The sequence below is a fragment of the Pristiophorus japonicus genome, unplaced genomic scaffold (assembly GCF_044704955.1).
Source record: "Pristiophorus japonicus isolate sPriJap1 unplaced genomic scaffold, sPriJap1.hap1 HAP1_SCAFFOLD_370, whole genome shotgun sequence".
Classification (NCBI taxonomy): Eukaryota; Metazoa; Chordata; class Chondrichthyes; family Pristiophoridae; genus Pristiophorus; species Pristiophorus japonicus.
Window position 1 is genome coordinate 542,445 of NW_027253544.1, and position 21,126 is coordinate 563,570.

General features: G+C 48.1%; 2 protein-coding genes across 7 annotated transcripts in view; both read left to right on the top strand.

Moving 5' to 3' along the window:
* The window catches only part of LOC139250428 (uncharacterized), a 68,070-nt gene extending 56,841 nt beyond the window's left edge, over positions 1-11,229 (top strand). For 2 of the 6 annotated variants that reach the window (XR_011591296.1, XR_011591294.1), the window contains exons 2-6: positions 6,349-6,507; positions 8,087-8,425; positions 9,361-9,458; positions 10,443-10,484; positions 10,628-11,227. Coding sequence is in view for 1 of the 6 variants with exons in the window: in XM_070872825.1 (XP_070728926.1) it covers positions 8,087-8,425; positions 10,443-10,484; positions 10,628-10,774 (528 nt within the window). In the remaining 5 variants the exon portion in view is untranslated. Of the gene's footprint in view, positions 1-5,892; positions 6,208-6,348; positions 6,508-8,086; positions 8,426-9,360; positions 9,459-10,442; positions 10,485-10,627 lie in introns of those variants that run through there. The other 4 variants (XR_011591293.1, XR_011591297.1, XR_011591295.1 and 1 more) reach the window with 4 other exon arrangements.
* The window catches only part of LOC139250425 (immunoglobulin alpha-2 heavy chain-like), a gene marked incomplete at its 3' end in the record, with an annotated part of 222,120 nt that overhangs the window by 88,620 nt on the left and 112,374 nt on the right, over positions 1-21,126 (top strand). The gene's annotated exons all lie outside the window — the stretch shown is intronic.

Consider the following 21,126-nt stretch of genomic DNA (forward strand, 5'->3'; position numbering starts at 1 on the left):
CCGATCATGGCCTCTCTCTCCCCCACCCGTCCAATCGTGGTCTCTCTCTCACTCTCTCTCCCCCTGTTATGAATGAATAAAGAGTCTGACTGGATACTGTGAACTCAAAGTAAAGTGTGACCTTAGACTTTTATTGCAAGTGTCCAGAGTGCCTCTCCAGCCTGGGAGGCCTCCTTAAGTACCTGTGCTCCCAAGGGATTGTGGGATCCCTTGAGACTCCAGAGGATGAGCCATATGGTGGCTGTACAAGGTATATACAAGGTTACATATATAACAACACTCCCCACAAAGTCAACAGTGTAACTATTTACAAGGTGAGTCGATCTGGGGGCCTTCTTGCCGTGATTGATCGTCTCGGTACAAATGACGCTGGTATTGGTGAATTATCTGTTGGGCCGTCACTGGGCTACTGTGCAGCTGGCCTTGCTGAGCTGCCTAGTATGGTGAGTCCTGCTGGGCTGCTGCGGATGGTGGGTTCTGCTGTGTGGCCAACCGCGGTGTCGGTTGGCACTGGTGTGTATGTTGGGGGGGGGTCAAAGAAAGTAGGGTACAAAGTGGGTTGCTCAGTGAATCTGAGTTTGATTTGGTCCAAGTGTTTCCAGTGAATGAGTCCATTTGAAAGTTTGACCCGAAACACCCTGCTCTCTTTGGCCACAACAGTGCCAGGAATCTACTTGGGACCTTGTCCATAATTTAATACAAATGTAGGATCATTGATTTCAATTTCGCGTGACACATTTGAGCTATCATAATATGTGCTTTGTTGAACAGGAAGAGAGCAGGCAGCTTCATGTAAATCAGGGTGAACTAACAAGAGCCTTGTCTTAAGTGCCCTTTTCATGAGCAGTTCAGCAGGTGGAATCCCAGTGAGCGAGTGGGGTCTCGGGCGGTAGCTAAGCAGGACTCAGGATAGGCGAGTCTGCAGTGAGCCTTCAGTTACCCTCTTCAAGCCCTGATTGATAGTTTGCACTGCTCTTTCTGCCTGACCATTGGATGCTGATTTGAACGGGGCAGATGTGACATGTTTGATCCCGTTGCGGGTCATGAATTCTTTGAATTCGGCACTGGTAAAACATGGCCCATTGTCGCTCACACGGACATTGGGTAGTCCGTGCGTGGCAAACATGGCCCGCAGGCTTTCAGTGGTGGCAGCGGATGTGCTTGCCAACATTATCTCACATTCAATCCATTTGGAGAACGCATCTGCAACCACAATAAACATTTTACCCAAGAACGGGCCTGCATAGTTGACATAGATCCTAGACCACGGTTTGGAGGGCTAAGACCATAAACTTAGTGACGCCTCCCTGGGTGCATTGTTCAACTGCAAGCATGTGTTACATCTGTGCATGCAGGACTCTAAGTCCGCATCGATACCGGGCCACCACACGTGGGATCTGGATATCACTTTCATCATTGCGATGCCTGGGTGGATGCTGTGGAGGTCACTAATGAAGGTATCTCTGCCCTTCTTGGGGACCACTACTCGATTGCCCCACAGAAGGCAGCCTGCCTGTATAGACATTTCATATTTGTGCTACTGGTACAGCTTTATCTGTTCCTGCATTTCCACTGGGATACTGGACCAGCTCCCGTGCAGCACACAGTTTTTAACTAGGGCAAGTAAGGGTTCCTGGCTTGTCCAAGTTCTAATCTGTTGGGCTGTGACAGGTGATTGCTCACTCTCAAATGCTTCCATTACGATGACTAAATCTGCGGGTTGTGCCATTTCCACCCCCGTGGTGGGCAATGGCAGCCTACTGAGAGCATGGGCAGAGTTTTCTGTGCCTGGTCTGTGGCGGATGGCATCTGTTATAAATGAAGAGACCTTTGTGTGTGTTAATGCAGGTGAGGCCCTTCGATGATTCCTCCAGCTCCTGCGTCATGTAGGCCAAGGTCAAGTCCAGATTCGTGAACATCTTTCCTCCCACCAGCCTGGCAAAAAGCCGTCGGACTTTGGTAGTGGGTATTGATTCTGCAGGGAGAAACGATTGATAGTTACTTTGTAATCACCACAGATTCTGACTGTGCCATCTCACTTGAGGATTGGAACGATCGGACTGGCCCACTCATTGAATTCGATCAGCGATATGATGCTGCTGGCCTAGCTCGATCTCTACCCTTTTTCTCATCATGTACGGTACTGCTCTTCCCTTGTAATGGATGGGTCACACCCCTGGAATTAGATGGATCTGCATTTCTGCTCCTTGGAACTTCCCGATGCTTGGTTTGAACAGTGAAGGGAACTTGTTTAAGACCTGGGCACACGAAGTGTCGTCAGCGGGCAAGAGCACGCGGACGTCGTCCCAGTTCCAGCGTATCTTTCCCAGCCAGCTCCTGCCAAGCAGCGTGGGACCATCGCCCGGTACCACCCAGAGTAGTAGCTTGTGCACCGCTCCATCGTAGGAGACTTTTACAGTAACACTGCCGACTATGGGAATCATTTCCTTTGTGTAAGGTCTCAGTTTTGTGAGGATTGGAGTCAAGACTGGCCTTGAGGCCTTGCTGCACCATAATTTATCAAAAGTGTTTTTGCTCATAATGGGCTGGCTCACACCCGTGTCCAGCTCCATTGACACCGGGAGTTCATTTAGTTCAACCTTCAGCATTATCGGGGGACACTTTGTGCTAAATGTGTTCACCCCATATACCTCTGCCTCCTCAGTCTGAGGCTCTGGTTCGTGATGATCTGCCGTGGATCTGTTCATCCTCTGCTACATGGTGGTTTGCAGGATTAACAGGATTTGCAACTCGCCTGCACATACATTGGAGGTGTCCCATTGTTCCACAGCCCTTGCAAACGTACCCTTTGAAGCAGCATGAATGGAAATGATGCAGCGCCAACAAGGTGTTAATGGCCTTACATTCATCACCCTTGATGGTGGACTCTGAGACATCTGCGGACGTGCAGCTGCAGGCGTGTGGAGCCTGCCCTGTACGTTGCGATGTGAAAACAACATCACTTTGTTCACAGTACTTGTAGCAGCACTTGTGTGCTGAGAGATTTGCTCAGTATTGTCACTGGTGGCAATGAACGCCGGGGCTATTGCTATGGCCTTACTCAAGGTTGGGGTCTACACAGTCAAAAGTTTGTGAAGTATCATTTCATGGCCAATGCCAAGTACGAAAAAGTCTCTGAGCATGTGCTCCAAATGTCCTTCAAATTCGCAATGTCCTGCAAGGGCGTCTTAGCTCAGCGATATAACTCACCACTTCCTGCCTTCAGAACTTTTGTAGGTGTAGAACCGGTACCTTGCCATCAAAACGCTTTCCTTTGGGTTCAGATGCTCCCAGCCAAGTGTGCATAAATCATTGTACGATTTCTCTCTGGGTTTCGCTGGAGCAAGCAGATTTTTCATGAGGCCATATGTTGGTGCCCCGCAGACGGTGAGGAGAATTGCCCTTCGTTTGGCAGTGTTCGCTTATCCTTCCAGCTCGTTGGCCACGAAGTATTGGTCGAGTCGCTCCTGGAAGACTTCCCAATCATTTCCCTCCAAATATTTCTCCAGGATTGCCACTGTTCTCTGCATCGTTGGGTTTGTCATCTGTATCTCGTCGCCAGTTGTTATGTATGAATAAAGAGTCTGACTGGATACTGTGAGCTAAAAGTAAAGTGTGACTTTTGTCTTTTATTGCAGGTCTCCAGAGTGCCTCTCCAGCCTGGGAGGCCTCCTTAAGTACCTGTGCTCCCAAGGGATTGTGGGATCCCTTGGGACTCCAGGGGATGAGCCCTCTTGTGGCGGTACAATATATATACAAGGTTACAAATATAACACCCCACACCCACCCAATCATGGCCTCTCTCTCTCTCTCTCTCTCTCTCTCTCCCCGCCGCCCGCCCAGTCATGGCCGCTCTCTCCCCCACCCGCCCAATCGTAGCCTCTCTCTCTCTCTCACTCTCTCCTGCCCGACCAATCGTGCCCTCTCTCCCCGTCCACCCACCCAATCTTGGTCTCTCTCTCTCTCTCTCCCCCCCACCCGCCCAATCATGGCCTCCCTCTCTCTCCCCCAGCCGCCCAATCGTGGCCTCCCTCTCTCTCCCGCAGCTGCCCAATCATAGCCTCCCTCTCTCTTCCCCCACCCACACAATCGTGGCCTCTCTCTCTCCCCCAGCCACATAATCGTGGCTTCCCTCTCTCTCTCCCCCACTATCAATCTCCGATTACATCCTTCCTTCCTGAGGGAGTGCTGCACTATCAGAGGGGCAGTACTGAGGGAGCGCTATACTGTCGGAGGGGCAGTACTGAGGGAGTGCTGCACTGTCGGAGGGACAGTACTGAGGGAGCGCTGCACTGTCGGAGGGGCAGCACTGTGTGAGCGCCGCACTGTCGGAGGGGCAGCACTGAGGGAGCGCCGCATTATCGGAGGGGCAGTATTGAGGGAATGCTGCACTGTCGGAGGGGCAGTACCGAGGGAGCACCGCACTGTCAGAGGGGCAATACCGAGGGAGCGCTGCAGTCGGAGGGCCAGTTCTGAGGGAGTACGGCACTGTCGGGGGAGCAGCTGAGGGAGAAAGGCACTGTCCGAGGGGCAGTACTGAGGGGCGCTGCATTGTTGGAAGGGCAGTACTGTGGGAGCGCTACACTGTCGGAGGGGCAGTAGTGAGGGAGCGCTGCACTGTTGGGAGGGCAGTACTGAGGGAGTATGGCACTGTCGGAGGGGCAGTACTGAGGGAGCACTGTACTGTTGGAAGGGCAGCACTGAGGGAGTGCTACACTGTCGGATGGGCAGTACTGAGAGAGTGCTGCATGGTCGGAGGTGCAGTACTGAGGGAGCGCTGCACTGTCGGAGGGGCAATACTGAGGGAGTATGGCACTGTCAGAGGGGCAGTACTGAGCGAGTGCTGCAATGTCGGAGGGGCAGTACTGAGGGAGTATGGCACTGTTGGAGGGGCAGTACTGAAGGAGTGCTGCACTGTCGGAGGTGCCGTCTTTCAGATGAACATTAAACTGAGGCCCCGCCTGCCATCTCAGGCCGACTTAATAGAACCTACGGCCACTCCTTATTCCTACATTCCTTGTCCATTTTTCTTTCCTTTCTGTTTCCTTATCTTGTTCTTTCATTGCCTGCCCCCCCACATGATGTGAATTTAAATCCTACACCACAGCACTGGTTCCTCTTCCAGCGAGGAAGAGGATTGTAAATTCAATGCGCCAATTGATAGGCCACAAATGTTACCTGCCAAATGTCAACCCAAGCCTAGATGTAGTCCAGGGTCTGCTGTGGAAATCACAAGTGAACAGCCCCATTTCTGACGTTATGATGGAGGGAAATTCATTGATGAAGCAGCTGCAGATGGTTGGGACAAAGGAACGAAGCATAATGTCCCAGGGCTGAAATGATTGTCCTCTGACAACCAAAACATCTTCCTGTGTGTTAGGTATGGCCTCAGCTACAGGCCATTTACCTAATTTTGTTGAGGCTCTTTGGTGCCATACAGATTGGAAAGCTGCCTTGTGTCCATGTTTGCATCAAGGCTGTTATGACATCTGGAGCTGAATGGCTGAAGTGGAAACTCAACGGAAAGAGAGGTGGCTATTAATGAGTAGGTGTCGCTTGATGGCACTACAGATGAATCCTTCTATCATTACTGATTGGAAGGAGACTGTCCAGTACAGTAACCGCTAGGCTAATGGTTATGGGACTGGACTAGCAACCCGTCATGAGTTCAAATCTCCCAATGGTGCCAATAGTTCAATACAAGCTCTGCATTAAAAGGTTTCTCTTCTCATGAATTAGTAATTAACTAACTCTACGAGTTAATTATTGGAATTGATTTTGCTGAACAATGCAATATTGTGCTTTGCATTTAAGCACGAAGGACACCTCCCCATCTGTCGATGGTCTTCAAGCTATTTCTATCTTTCCTTTCCCCTTAAAGGAGTAGTTATCCAGTCTCCGGGCCTGGAACGTGTCACAGAGGGTCACACGGCGCGGTTACAGTGCACCATGCGGCACTCCAGAGTGAGTGACACCGATGTGCACTGGTACCGGCAACTACCGGGGCAAGATATGGAGTGGGTTTTAACACAGAAGGCAAGTGGCAGCACACGAGGGAGCCCAGGTTCCACTGACCGTCTCCAGCCTTCCAGAGACACCTCCAATAACAGCTTCATTCTGACAGTCACAAATGTGCAGCCCAGTGACACTGCCGCCTATTACTGTAAAGTGTGGGGAGATATCAGTGGGAGCAGCTCAATGTAACCAGTAAGTACAGTTCACATTGTAATAATATTATATCTGCGTCTGACATCACCTTGTGGATCAGGGCTGGTAAAGGTCCAATATTTGATGGCAAATACCTTATCTGTTAGTCCAGTCCCTTACATGTCCCTCTCACTTTCACAGATCCTAACGTGCAAATGGATGAAGACCTGAGGATTGTCTGGATCAGTGTGGGGGCTGTGCTGGGACTTACTCTCATTGCTGGAGTTGCTCTTGTCTTCTGTATCAGACAGGCATGGTTCGGGAAACTGCAATCCTGTACGTTTAAATAAATATTTCACGGTAACTACCACATCTGGATCAGCTGCCCATAGTCATTGAAGGGATAAGAACAGAAAATACTGGAAATACTCTGCAGATCAGCAGCAACTGTGCAGCGAGAAACAGAGTTAACGTTTCAGGATGATGACCTTTTGTCAGAACTGGAAGGGGTTAGAGATGGACAGTTTTTAAGCAAATACACAGCCAGGGAAAGATGGGCATTCATAGGTGCTGTGAGTATTTCCAGCGTTTTCTGTTTTTATTTCAGATTTCCAGCATGCTTAGTATTTTTCTATTGTTTGAGTCATTGAAAGGTGAGAGTATTAGTGAATTCAAGAGGGAGCTGAGTAGATTCTTTTGGTGAAAGAAGTGTTTTGGGCTATGGACGACAGTACAGTTTGGGTTTTTGTGAACTTTGGGACCACCCAATGGACTGCAATGGCCTTTCCCCAACCTCCATGTTTGCGTGTTCCTATCTACACTCGGTGTTGGTGACATTCTGTGATTTCCTTTACAGCCCCGTCTGTCCACACTGCTACTACATTGCCAGCACGCGATTATAAAAATACCTCCCTTCCCGGACGCTCACAAGTGAGTCGAGTTGGTTGGCCCAGTGCCAGCCTTTTGTTAATGTTCTGGAGTATTTAAAGCATTAGGGCCAAGAAATTCGATGACTTTGAATCCATTTTACAGGCATAAAACGGGCGCCAAAATGTCCAGTGTAGTGGTCAAGCAGCACGTGTACATTCCACGTTGGGTGTGCGCCGCCCACCATATTGGTATAGGCATCAAAAGAGGCATCCAAGGCCCACGTCTGAAACAGCCATTAGTCCTTTGCGTTTGCAAATCAGGGGCCGAGTGCCTGGTTGATGCTTCCTTTACCAAACTGGTTTGCCTGAACACAGCTGGCACCAGGCCGGCTGCATTCAAGAAAACCAGGTCTTCCTGCGGCCTAACCAGCGCCCCTCAATGGAGCCGCTGGAGGCCACCAGCAAAAGGGCAAGTTTAAAATAAATGCTTTCATGAATGTGGAGCCGACAGGTGCAGGAGTGCCCACCCCCCTCTCCCGGGCACATCCCCTTCTCCCGAGACCTATACCTGATGCAGTAACCACAAATTCAAATACTCTTCAACGCCGTGCTGCCTGGGGAGATCCGAGCAGGTGTCTGCAGCTCGTCGGTTTGGTGTAAATGAGAAGCCCGATATTGGGTGAGCTTTGGGCCTGTCCGTTCCAGCACAGAGATCGTTCTCTAGACTTGAATGTGGAGGCTCAGTCGTTGAGTATGTTCAAGACAGAGATCGATAGATTTTTGGATATTAAGGCAATCGAGGGATATGGGGATAGTGCGGGAAAGTGGAGTCGAGGTCGAAGATCAGCAATGATCTTACTGAATGGCGGAGCAGGCTCGAGGGGTCAAATGGCCAACTCCTGTACCTAATTCTTATGTTCTTATGTTGAACACACAACCTTCTGATTCAGAGATGAGAATGCTACCAACTGAGCCAAGACAGACACCTTAGATTGTTGAGAGACACTAAAGTACCAAATATGCTGTTGCCTAAAGTGACCTATCTGGATTTCTTGCTTTCCTTTTTTCAGTTTTCCCAGAAGCCCAAGGAGTTGAGATCTGCCAACAGAGAAGCATGTACCTCCAGAAAATACCAAACTAGACGCTTCATTTCAGGACAAAGCAAGACTGAACAAGTGCTTGAGAAACACCAGCATTGCCGAGAACTGAAGGATCAGCAACTTCAACCAACACAATGGACTCACCAGCATCAGTCGGCACCAAGAGGTCACCAGCCCCAATCATCACTGAGGTGCTTTTTACCCTTTAAGAATTTAGCACCACCAACCAGCAACAAGACTTTATTGGCACCGGCTGGTTCTGAACTCTATGCAAACCAAAGACAGATTAAACCTCATCTCTCCAAGGAGGTAACTATCAGGCCGGTAACATAGGACTCCCTTCATACAGAGAACTCCCAATTCCCACCACTGCATTGGTCCAAATACACAGAACTATTTGTTGGGAACGTGGTCTCAATATACAAGCTCTGCAGATCCTGACCAGAGTAGAGCCCTTACTCTGCATCCTGCATACAACACTTCTGCTGGTTTGAGGTTTTTCATGCCCACATCCCTTTAGACCATAGTGTCAACATCTTACCTTAAAAGGAAGCCCAATGAAGCCCTTATACAGTACACTAGTTGAAACACTGAGTTTTTCCAATTCGAGTCATAGAATAGTTAAAGCGCAGGAGGCCATTCGGCCCATTGAGCCTGTGCTGGCTCTCTGGAAGAGCACTTAAGCTCGTCCCACACAGCCGCCCGTTCCCTGTAGCCCTGCAATTTTTTTTTCCTTCAGGTACTTATCCAATTCCCTTTTGAAAGCCATAACTGAATCTGCCTCCACCCCACTTTCAGGCAGCGCATTCCATATCCCAACCACTCGCTGCGTAAAAAAGTTTTCCCTCATGTTGCCTTTGGTTCTTTTGCCAATCACCTTAAATCTGTGTCCTCTGGTTCTCAGCGCTCCCGTCTGCGTTGCAGCCCTTGGAACAGCGGTAGGTATGAAGACCTGCAAAAAAGGTAAGTTACAGTTTTTATTTTTAAATTATTTTCGATAGCTAAGTGTCTTGTGATTTTTTTTATTCTTTTGCAATTTTTGGGGGTGTTTTCCACCCTCCCTAGGCCCAACTCGTAGCGGTATCGGCCTCGGAGAAAAGTTGCAGCAAATTTGCGATTTGCGCCACGAATCCTTGTGCAACGCCGATTTTTACCCCTGGGCGCATTTTATCCTGAATGTTAGGCCTCGTAGCAGTAGCAGAGTCATAGCGGTATTAAAACAAAATTGAATTTCTAACCCTTAGAGTATTGCATACAGTTCTGGTCGTCATATAACAAGGAAATAAAGAGGCACTGGAGAGGGTGCAGAGAAGATTTACAAGGATGATACCAGAAATGCAAGGTATACCTATCAAGAATGAATGAACAGATTAGGTCTCTTTTCTCTTGAAAAACTTCGGCTGAGGGGTAGTCTCAGAGGGCTTTAAATTTATGAACGGTTTTGATAGAGTGGATAGAGAATGTTTCCACTTGTGGGTAAGAGCATAACTTGAGGCCATCAATATAAGATAGCCATCAAGAAATCCAATAGGGAATTCAAAAGAAATTTATTTACCGAGAGAATGGTGAGAATGTGGAACTCGCTACCACAGGGAGTGGTTGAAACGAATACTATCGATGTATTTAAGGGGAGGCCAGACAAGCATATGAGGGAGAAGGGAATAGAGGGCAATATTGATAAATTTAGATGAGGAAGGATGGAAGGAAGCTCGAGTGGAGCATAAACGCTGGCATGCACTGGTTGGGCCAAATGGCCTGTTTCTGTGCCATATATCCGATGTAATCCTATGTCATGTCTTTATGGGGGCAACATCAGTAGCTATCACAACTGCCCTTGGACAGGGTTTATTTTGAACAGGTAGAACACATGCTGTTTTAAATGAAACAAGCAGAATATATGTGCTTTGTAGGTGAAAAAGCAGAATCCATTTTAAAAGCCTCTCTCACTCACCTGACAGACTGGGGCTCAGCTGCAGGCTTATTACACCCTGCATCGGGCACCAAGCTCTACAGCATCTGCTATATTCGCAGTGACGTTCAGGCCCAAGGATCAGGTGCATGTGAGCCACCTCAGGCTTCAGAGGAGTGATGGAGCAGATATTGCCATTCCACCTATGGCCCTCGGAGAAAGCTGCCTGTACCAATCTGTAGCCATGTGGAGAAGTATCACGGCAAATATCAGAGAGAGTTACTCTCCTCATTTCAGAAGCCTGTCTCACAGATTAGATCACACCACCCATTGCAGAGTTCTCCGATGAGACAGACAAGCTACATGGACTCAGTTAATGGATTCAGTCTGATTCCAAACATTTGTTTTAAATTACAGAAATCAAGTGATCTTCAAGCGGATTCCAACTCGACATACATGGTAACTATATCAAATATAGTAATTCAAACTAAGTTAGTGATTGATGCCAATATAGCAATTCATGTCAATATAATGAGTTAAGCCAAATCAAACCAACCCTTCAGAATAAAATGTTAATGGATTGCATCTACCTTTTGTTTCAGAATTTTGATCCAGTCTTAAGTCAGTACAAAAATAACCCCGTCGACAATCAAACCTGGAAAAGCTGTTGGTCCAGATGGTGTTTATCCCGAATTCTTAAAAGCACTGGGACCCAAAGCGAAGAGATGGTTGATCTCCTTCTTCTCTGAGGTACTGGCAACCGGTAAAATTCCACTGGTTTGGAGGGAGACTAAATTAATTGCCCTCCTGAAGCAGGGGAAGAACACTTGTGAAGCCTCCAGCTACTGCCCAATCTCCTTCCTCTGTACTAGTTATAAAGTGCTGGAGAGGCTGTCCATCACCGAAGTGACCCTTACCAGTTGTTTACAGAGAATGGAGGCTTACTTCCACCGATGGCAACTTCGGACAAATCAAGAGACTGACACCTCCTCATTCCACCTCAACACCCATCAAGTCTCCTTTTGCAGCACTGAGGTAAACCATGCCCAAAACCCTCCTATTTAGGAGTCAAGCTTGATCGCATTCGGTCAGTAATTACATAAATAAATAAAATCTGGAATAAAAAGCTAATGTCAGTAATGGTCACCATGAAACTCCATGATTGTCGTAAAAACCTAAACTAATGTCCTTTCGGGAAGGAAATCTGCCGCCCTTACCCGGTCTAGCCTATATGTGACTCCAGTCCCACAGCAATATGGTTAACTCTTAACTAGGCTCTAAAAACAGTAATAATAATAAAACCGGACAGACCACCCAGCATCTACCTCAGCACCAGCTTCAGACACGACAAAGGAATACCCAGCCCAGCCAACCCTGCAAAGTCCTTCTCACTAACATCTGGGAACTTGTGCCAAAATTGGGAGAGCTGTCCCACATACTAGTCAAGCAACAACCTGACAGTTATACTCACGGAATCAAATCTATCAGCCAATGTCCCAGGCTCCTCCATCACCACCTCTGGGTATGTCTTCTCCCACCGGCAGGATAGAACCACTTGTGGTGATGGCATAGTGGTATACAGTTGGGAGGGAGTGGCCCTGGGAGTCCTCAACATTGACTAAGGACCTCATGAAGTCTCATGGTTTCAGGTCAAGCATGGGCAAGGAAACCTCCTGCTGATTACCACCGACTGCCCTCCCTCAGCTGATGAATCAGTACTCTTGAATATTGAACACCATTTGGAATAAGCACTGAGAGCAGCAAGGGCAGAGAATGTACTCTGGGTGGGGAACTCCAATGTCCATCACCAAGAGTGGCTCGGTAGCACCACTACTGACCAAGCTGCCCCAGTCCTGAAGGATATTAAATTATTATTTAAATGGGGAGAGATTACAAAATGCTGCGGTACAGAGGGATCTGTGGGTCCTTGTACATGAAACACAAAAGGTTATAGCATGCAGGTACAGCAAATAATTAGGAAGGCAAATGGAATGTTGGCCTTTATTGCAAAATGGATGGACTATAACAGTAAGGAAGTCCTGCTACAACTGTACAGGGTGTTGGTAAGACCACGCCTGGAGTACTGCGTACAGATTTGCTCTCCTTATTTAAGAAAGGACATACTTGCATTGTAGGCAGTTCAAAGAAGGTTCACGAGGTTGATTCCTGAGATGAAGGGATTGTCACATGAAGAAAGGTCGAGCAGGTTGGGGAATAATGAGGGAAATAGAATGGACACAGTTGAGGGCCATGTTAACCATGATAGAGGGGCATCCATGGTTGAGGAAAAAGGAAGAAATAAAGGATCCAAAAAATCTCAGATGTAGGAAGCAAAGTGTATTAATGGCCAATGGGTGTTTTTGTGACTGGAAGGCTGTTTCCAGTGGAGCACCGCAAGGCTCAGTACTCAGTCCCTTGCTTTTTGTGGTATATGTCAATGATTTGGACTTTAATGTAGGGGGTATGATTAAGAAGTTTGCAGATGATACAAAAATTGGCAGTGTGGTTTGTTATGTATGGAGAAAGAGTCAGGCTGATCACTGTGAGCTCAAAGTAAAGTGTGACCGTAGTCTTTTATTGCAGGTCTCCAGAGTACCTCTCCAACCCGTGAGGCCTCCTTAAATACCTGTGCTCCCAAGGGTTTATGGGATCCCTTGGGACTCCAGGGGATGAGCCCGCTGGTGGCTGTACAGAGTAATTACAAGTTTACAAAAATAACACTCCTTCCCAAAGTCAATAGTGTAACTATTCACGACGTGAGTCGATCTGGGGCCCTTCTTGCCCTGGTTGATCGTCTCGGTGTAAAAGCTGATATTGTTAAATCATTTGTTGGGCCCTCGCAGGGCTGCTGTGCAGCTGGCCTTGCTGAGCTGCCTGATGTGTTGGGTTCTGCATCGTGCTCAACCGTGGTGCCGGTTGCCGCTGGTGTGTATGCTGGGGGGGTCAAAAAAGGTAGGGTCCAAGGTGGGTTGCTCTGGATAGTCCGTGAATCTGAGTTTGATTTGGTCCAAGCGTTTCCGGTGAATGAATTCATTTGAAAGTTTGACCCGAAACACCCTACTCCCCTCTTTGGCCACGACAGTTCCGGGAAGCCACTTGGGACCTTGTCCATAATTCAATACAAAAACAGGATCATTGATTTCAATCTCGCATGACACATTTGCCCTATCATGGTATGCACTTTGTTGAAGCCGCCTGCTCTCTACCTGTTCATGTAGATCAGGGTGAACTAATGAGAGCCTTGTCTTAAGTGCTCTTTTCATGAGCAGTTCAGCAGGTAGGATCCCAGTGAGCGAGTGGGATCTCGTGCGGTAGCTAAGCAGGACGCAGGGTAGGCAAGTCTGCAGTTACCCTCTTCAAGCCTTGCTTGATGGTTTGCACTGCTCTCTCTGCCTGACCATTGGATGCTGGTTTAAACGGGGCAGATGTGACATGTTTGATCCCGTTACGGGTCATGAATTCTTTGAACTCAGCACTGGTAAAACATGGGTACCATTGTTGCTCACCAGGACATCGGGTAAGCCGTGAGTGGCAAACATGGCCCGCAGACTTTCAGTGGTGGCAGCAGACATGCTCGCCGATATTATCTCACATTCAATCCACTTGGAATCCGCGTCTACAACCAGAAGGAACATTTTACCCAAGAATGGACCTGCATAGTTGACGTGTACCCTAGACCACAGTTTGGAGGGTCAAGATCATAAACTTAGCGGCGCCTCCCTGGGTACATTGCTTAACTGCGAGCATATATTGAATCTGTGAATGCAGAACTTTAAGTCCGCATCAATACCGGGCCACCACACGTGGGATCTGGCTATCACTTTCATCATTACGATGCCTGGGTGGGTACTGTGGAGGTCAGTGGAGGTCTCTGCCCTTCTTGGGGACCACTACTCGATTGCCCCACAGAAAGCAGTCTGCCTGTATAGACATTTCATCCTTGCGCCTCTGCCATGGCTTAATCATTTCCTGCATTTCCACTGGGACACTGGACCAGCTCCCATGAAGCACACAGCTTTTGACTCGAGATAATAAGGAGTCCTGGCTTGTCCAGGTTTTGATCTGCCGGGCAGTGACAGGTGATTGCTCACTCTCAAATGCTTCCATAACCACGGCTAGATCTGTGGGCTGCGCCATTTCCACCCCCGTGGTGGGAAATGACAGCCTACTGAGAGCATCGGCGCAGTTTCTGTGCCTGGCTTGTGGCGGATGGCGTAGTTGTATGCGGACAACGTGATAGTCCGATGCGTTGGTATTTATCCCTTTACTCTCGGAATACAGGGATGTAAGTGGCTTATGGTCAGTTTCCAATTAGAATTTTAGCCCAAACAGGTATTGATGCATTTTCTTTACCCCATAGACACACGCAACGCTTCTTTTTCAATCATGCTGTCGGCTCTCTCAGCCTTAGACAGACTCCTGGATGCATAAGCAACCGGTTGCAGTTTCCCGAAATCATTGGCTTCTGCAGTACCCAACCGACGCCATATGGCGACGCATCACATGCCAGTACCAAACGCTTACATAGATCATGCAACACAAGCAATTTGTTTGAGCATAACAATTTTCTCGCTTATACAAAAGCATTTTCTTGGCTTTTGCCCCAAACACATTCGTCCCCTTTTCGTAGTAAGACATGCAATGGTTCGAACAGTGTGCTGAGACCCGGTAAGAAGTTACCAAAGTAGTTCAGGAGTCCCAGAAACGACCGCAGCTCCGTCACGTTCTGTAGCTTCGGTGCGTTCTCGATTGCCTCCGTCTTCGCGTTGGTGGGCCTGATGCCGCCTGCCGTGATTCTCCTTCCCAAGAACTCCACTTCAGGCACCAGGAAAATGCACTTCAAGCATTTTAACCTGAGCCCCACGCGGTTGAGTCGACTAAGAACCTCCTCCAGGTTCTACAGATGCTCGTCTGTGTTCCGACCTGTGACCAAGATGTCATCTTGGAAGACCACAGTGTGTGGGACCGACTTCAGTAAGCTTTCCATGTTTCTCTGGAATATCGGCACCGCTGATCGAATTCCAAACGGGCATGTGTTATAAACAAAAAGACCTTTGTGCGTGTTGATGCAGGTGAGGGCCTTCGATGATTCCTCCAGATCCGACGTCATGTAGGCTGAAATCAGATCCAGCTTCGTGAACGTCTTTCCTCTCGCCAGCATTGCAAAGAGGTCGTCGGCCGTTGGTAGTGGGTATTGGTCCTGCAGGGATCAACGATTGATAGTTACTTTGTAATCGCCAGATTCTGACGGTGCTGTCTCCTTTGAGGACTGGGACGATAGGAGTAGCCCTCTCGTTGAAGTCGATCGGTGAAATGATGCCCTCTCTTTGCAGCTGGTCTAGCTCGATCTCTACCCTTTCTCTCATCATGTACGGTACTGCTCTCGCCTTGTGATGGATGGGTTGAGCCCCCGGAATTAGGTGGATCTGCACTTTTGCTCCTTGGAATTTCCCGATGCCTGGTTTGAACAGCAAAGGAAACTTGTTTAATACCTGGGCACATGAAGTGTCGTCAGCAGGCGATAGCGCTCGGACGTTGTCCAAGTTCCAGCATGTCGTTCCCAGCCAGCTTCTGCTAAGCAGGGTGGGACCATTGCCTGGTAACACCCAGAGTGGTAGCTTGCACACTGCTCCATCATAGGAGACCTTTACGGTAGCACTGCCGATTACAGGAATAAGTTATTTTGTTTAAGTTCTTAGTTTCATGCAAACTTGAGTTAAAACTGGCCATGAGGCCTTGTTGCACCACAATCTTTCGAAAGTCTTTTTGCCCATGATGGACTGGCTCACGCCCGTGTCCAGCTCCATTGACACCGGGAGTTCATTTAGTTCAACATTCAGCATTATCAGGGGACACTTCATGGTAAATGTGTGCACCCCATATACCTCTGAGTCTTCGGTCTGAGACTCTGGTTCGTCGTGATCCTCCGTTGATCCGTCCTCCTCTGCAACATGGTAGTTTGCAAGTTTGACAGGATTTGCAGCTCACCTGCACACTCGTTGGAGGTGTCCCATTGTTCCACAGCCCTTGCAAACGTACTTTTTGAATCGGCATGAATGGAAAAGATGATTACCCCCGCAGTGCCAACAAGGTGTTAATGGCCTTGCATTCATCACCCTCGATGGTGAACTCAGACATCTGTGGACGTGCAGCTGCAGGTGTGTGTGACCTGCCCTGTACATTACGATTCAAAAACAACATTGCTTTGTTTACAGTACTCGTAGCAGCACTTGTGTGCTGAGAGATTTGCGTACTTGTAGCAGCACTTGTGTGCTGAGAGATTTGCTTCGTATTGTCACTGGTGGCAATGAACTCCTGGGCTATCGCTATGGCCTTACTCAAGGTTGGGGTCTCTACAGTCAAAAGTTTGCGAAGTATGGTTTTCGTGGCCAATGCCAAATATGAAAAAGTCTCAGAGCATGTGCTCCAAATGTCCTTCAAATTCGCAATGTCCTGCAAGGCGTCTTAGCTCGGAGACATATTTCGCCACTTCCTGGCCTTCAGACCTTTTGTCGCTGTAGAACCGGTACCTCGCCATCGGAACGTCTTCCTTCGGGTTCAAATGCTCTCGGACCAGTGTGCACAAATCATCGTATGATTTCTCCGTGGGTTTCGCTGGGGTGAGCAGATTCTTCACGTGGTCATACGTTGGTGCCCCAGACGGTGAGGAGGGTTGCCCTTCATTTGGCAGCGTTCTCTTCCCCATCTAGCTCGTTGGCCACGAAGTATTGGTCGAGTCACTCCACAAAAGTTTCCCAATCATCTCCCTCCGAGAATTACTCCAGGATGCCCAGTTCTCTGCATCTTTGGGTTCGCTATCTGTATCTCGTCGCCAGTAGTTATGTATGGAGAAAGAGTCAGATTGAACACTGTGAGCTCAAAGTAAAGTGTGACCTTAGTCTTTTATTGCAAGTCTCCCGAGTGCCTCTCCAACCTGTGAGGCCTCCTTAAATACCTGTGCTCCGAAGGGATTAAGGGATCCCTTGGGACTCCAGGGGATAAGCCCTCTGGTGGCTGTAGAGTAAATACAAGTTTACATATATAACATAGTTGATAATGAAGAAGGAAGTTGTAGACTTCAGGAAGATATCAATAAACTGGTCAGGTGGGCAGAAAAGTGGCAAATGGAATTCATTCCGGAGAAGTGTGAAGTAATGCATTTGAGGATGGCCAACAAGGCAAGGGAATACACAATAAATGGTAGGACACAAGGGTGTAGAGGAACAGAGGGACCTAGGAGTGCATGTCCACAGATCACTGAAGATAGCAGGCCAGGTGGTTAAGAAGGCACACGGAATACTTGCCTTTGTTAGCCGAGGCATAGAATACAAGAGCAGGAAGGCTATGCTTGAACTGTATAAAACACTAGTTAGGCCACAGCTGGAGTACTGCGTGCAGTTCTGGTCACCACATTACAGGAAAGATATGATTGCACTAGAGGCTTCAGAGGAGATTTATGAGGATGTTGCCTGGACTGGAGAATTTTAGCTATGAGAAATGATTGGATAGGCTAGCTTTGTTCTCATTTGGAACAGAGGAGGTCGAGAGGAGACCTCATTGAGGTGTATAACATTTTGAGGGGCCTGGATATAGTGGAGACCAAGGAACTATTTCCCTTGGTTGAGGAGTCAATTACGAGCGGGCATAGTTTTAAGGTGGTTGGTGGAAGGTTCTGAGGGGATTTGAGGGGAGGCTTCTTCACTCAGAGGGTTATGGGGGTCTGGAACTCAATGCCCGAAGGGTGGTGGATACTGTTATGTATGTAACTCTTGGCAACCTGTATCATACCACCAGCAGAGGGCCTACCTGTTCGGAGTCCCAAGGAATCCCAGCATCCCTTGGGAGCACTGTATATAAGCAGGCCTCCCATGCTGTACCGACACTCTGGAGTTTAATTAAAGGAGCTAGGGTCACACTTACTCATTGCATACAGTACTCAATTGTATCACTTTCTTATGAGCGTAACAGATACAGAAACCTTCACCACATTTAAAAGGTGCTTGGATGGGCACTTAAAAGTGCCGTAATCTGCAGGGTTACGGAACTACAGCTGCTAAGTGGGATTAGACTGGATAACCTCTTGTTGGATGGCGCAGATAAGATGGCAAATACTGCAGGGAATCGAATATGACCAGGGTGATCTCCGGGACAAGTTTCGATTGCCTGGATGGGTCAGAGAAGAATTTTCCCAGATTTGTTCTTCCACAATTGGCCTGGATTTTAAAATCTGGTTTTTGCCTCGCTCAGGAGATCACCTGTCTCCGGTTGGGGTGGGATATAGAATGTTTCGGTGAAAGGGGTGTCGCGGTTGTGTGGGGGTGGACTGGTTAGGCTTTTTAGATTTTCCACATTGTTCATAGGTTTATCTGTAACCTTCAGGGCTGCTGACCGAGGGCCGTGTGGATCTTTGTCGGCCGGCACGGACACGATGGGTCGGAATGGCCTCCTTCTGTGCTGTAGGTTTCTATGTTTCTATGTAAAAGAGCAATGGCTTGTCAACAGGTTTGTTTGGCTGTTTAGAAATGCATCAGTGTCCAGTAAAGCTCTAGGAGAAAGCTCTGCCCACCTGGGGCTCGCTTGCCGTGTAGGAGTTCCAAGTAGAGCGTTTGATTTGGGAGTCTTGTGTCGGGTATGCGAACAATGTGGCCCGGCCAACGGAGCTGGTCGAGTGTGGTCAGTGCTTTGATGCTGGGGATGTTGGCCTGATCGAGAACACTGACATTGGTGCGTCTGTCCTCTCAGGGGATTTGCAGGATCTTGCGGAGGCATCGCTGGAGTTACTTCTCCAGCGATGTGAGGTGTGTACTGTATATGAACCATACAGGAGGGCGGGTCTCGCACCCTCTCATCAAACTACAGTACGTGGACAACGCTTGTGTCTGCGCACATTCAGAGGCTGAACTCCAAGTCATCGTCGACATCTTCACCGAAAAGCATTGGCCTTACACCAACCTGACCCCGCAACACAGCACTGCCCCCCAGTTATCAAGATCCACGGCCCGGCCCTGGACAACGTGGATCACTTTCCATACCTCGGGAGCCTATTATCAGCAAGGGCAGACATCGACGACGAGGTTCAACACCGCCTCCAGTGCAACCGTCGGCCGCCTGAGGAAGAGAGTGTTCGAAGATTAGGCCCTCAAATCTGGCACCAAACTTATGGTCTAGTGATAGTGATTGTTTCAAGTCTACCCCCGCCTCCCACCCCACAATAGCTCAATTATCAATTATTGGGATGTTTTTAGTGTCCTCTACTGTAAAGTCCGATACAAAATATTTGTTCAAAGTCTCTGCCATTTCCCTGTTTTTCCATTATTAATTCCCGAGTCTCATCCTCTAAGGGACCAACGTTTACTTTAGCTACTCGTTTCCTTTTGACATACCTGTAGAAGCTCTTACTGTATGTTGTTATATTTCTTGCTAATTTATTCTCATATTCTACCTTCTCCATCTTTATCCCTGCAGCACTTTGCAATTTTTCTCCATTTAAATTATAATTTGCTTTTAAAAAAAAATTCTGCCAGTGGATAACCTCACACTTTCCCACATTATACTCCACCTGACAAATTTTTGCCCACTCAGCCTGTCTATATCCCTTTGCAGATGTTTTGTGCCCTCCTCACAACTTGCTTTCCCACCCATCTTTGTATCATCAGCAAACTTGGCTTAATTGCACTCAATCCCTTCATCCAAATCATTATTATAGATTGTAAATAGTTGAGGCCCCAGCACCGATCCCTGCAGCACCCCACTAGTTATTGTTTACCAAACGGAAAATGACCCATTTATCCCATCTCTCTGTTTTCTGTTAGTTAGCTAATTCTCAATCCGTGCTAATATATTATCCCCAACCCCATGAACTTTTATCTTGTGCAGTAATCTTTTATGTGGCATCTTATCGAATGCCTTCTGGAAATCCAAATACACATCCACTGGTTCCCCCTTAACCACCCTGCACGTTACATCCTCAAAGAATTCCAGCAAATTTGTCAAACATGTTTTTCCTTTCATGAAACCATGCTAACTCTGCTTAATTGAATTATGCTTTTCCAAATGTCCTGCTACTGCTTACTTAATAATGGACTCCAGCATTTGGCCAACGACAGATGTAAGGCTAACTAGTCTATAATTTCCTGCTTTCTGTCTGCCTCCTTTTTTAGATAGGGGCATTACATTTGCAGTTTTCCAGCCTCTGGGACCTCCCCACAATCCAGGGAATTTTGGTTAAATTACAACCAATGCATCCACTATCTCTGCAGTCACTTTTTTTAAGACCCTAGGATGCAAGCCATCAGATCCAGGGAACTTATCCACCTTTAGTCCCATTATTTTACTGAGTACTTCTTCTTTAGTGACAGTGATTGTTTTCAGTTCCTCCTGATAGCCCCTTGATTATCCATTATTGGGATGTTTTTGTCTTCTACCATGAAGTATACTGTACTGCGCTTGCTTCTGCGCACACTCAGAGGCCGAACTACAAGCCATGGTCAACACCATCATTGAGGCTACGAAAGCATACCTTGCACTAAACATCCGTAAGACAAAGGTCCTCCACCAACCTGACCCCGCCACATAGCACTGTGTCCCGGTCATCAAAGTCCACGGCACGGCCCTGGACAACGTGGACCATTTTCCATACCTCGGGAGCCTATTATCAGCAAGGGCAGACATCGATGACGAGGTCCAACACCGTCTCTAGTGCAGCCTTCAGTCATCTGAAGAAGAAATTGTTTGAAGACCAGGACCTCAAATCTGGCACCAAGCTTATAGTCTACAGTGAGGTAGCGATACCCGCCTTCCTGTATGGCTCAGAGACGTGGGCTATGTACAGTAAACACCGCAAAGCGCTGGAGAAATACCACCAACGATATCTCCGCAAGATCCTGCAAATCCCCTGGGAGGACAGAGGCACCGTCAGTGTTCTCGATCAGGCCAACATCGAAGCACTGACCACACTCGACCAACTCCGTTGAGCGGGCCACATTGTCCGCACGCCAGACACAGGATTCCCAAATCAAGTGCTCTACTCGGAAGTCGTACACGGGAAGCGAGCCCCAGGTGGGCAGAGGAAATGTTTCCAGGACACCCTCAAAGCCTCCCT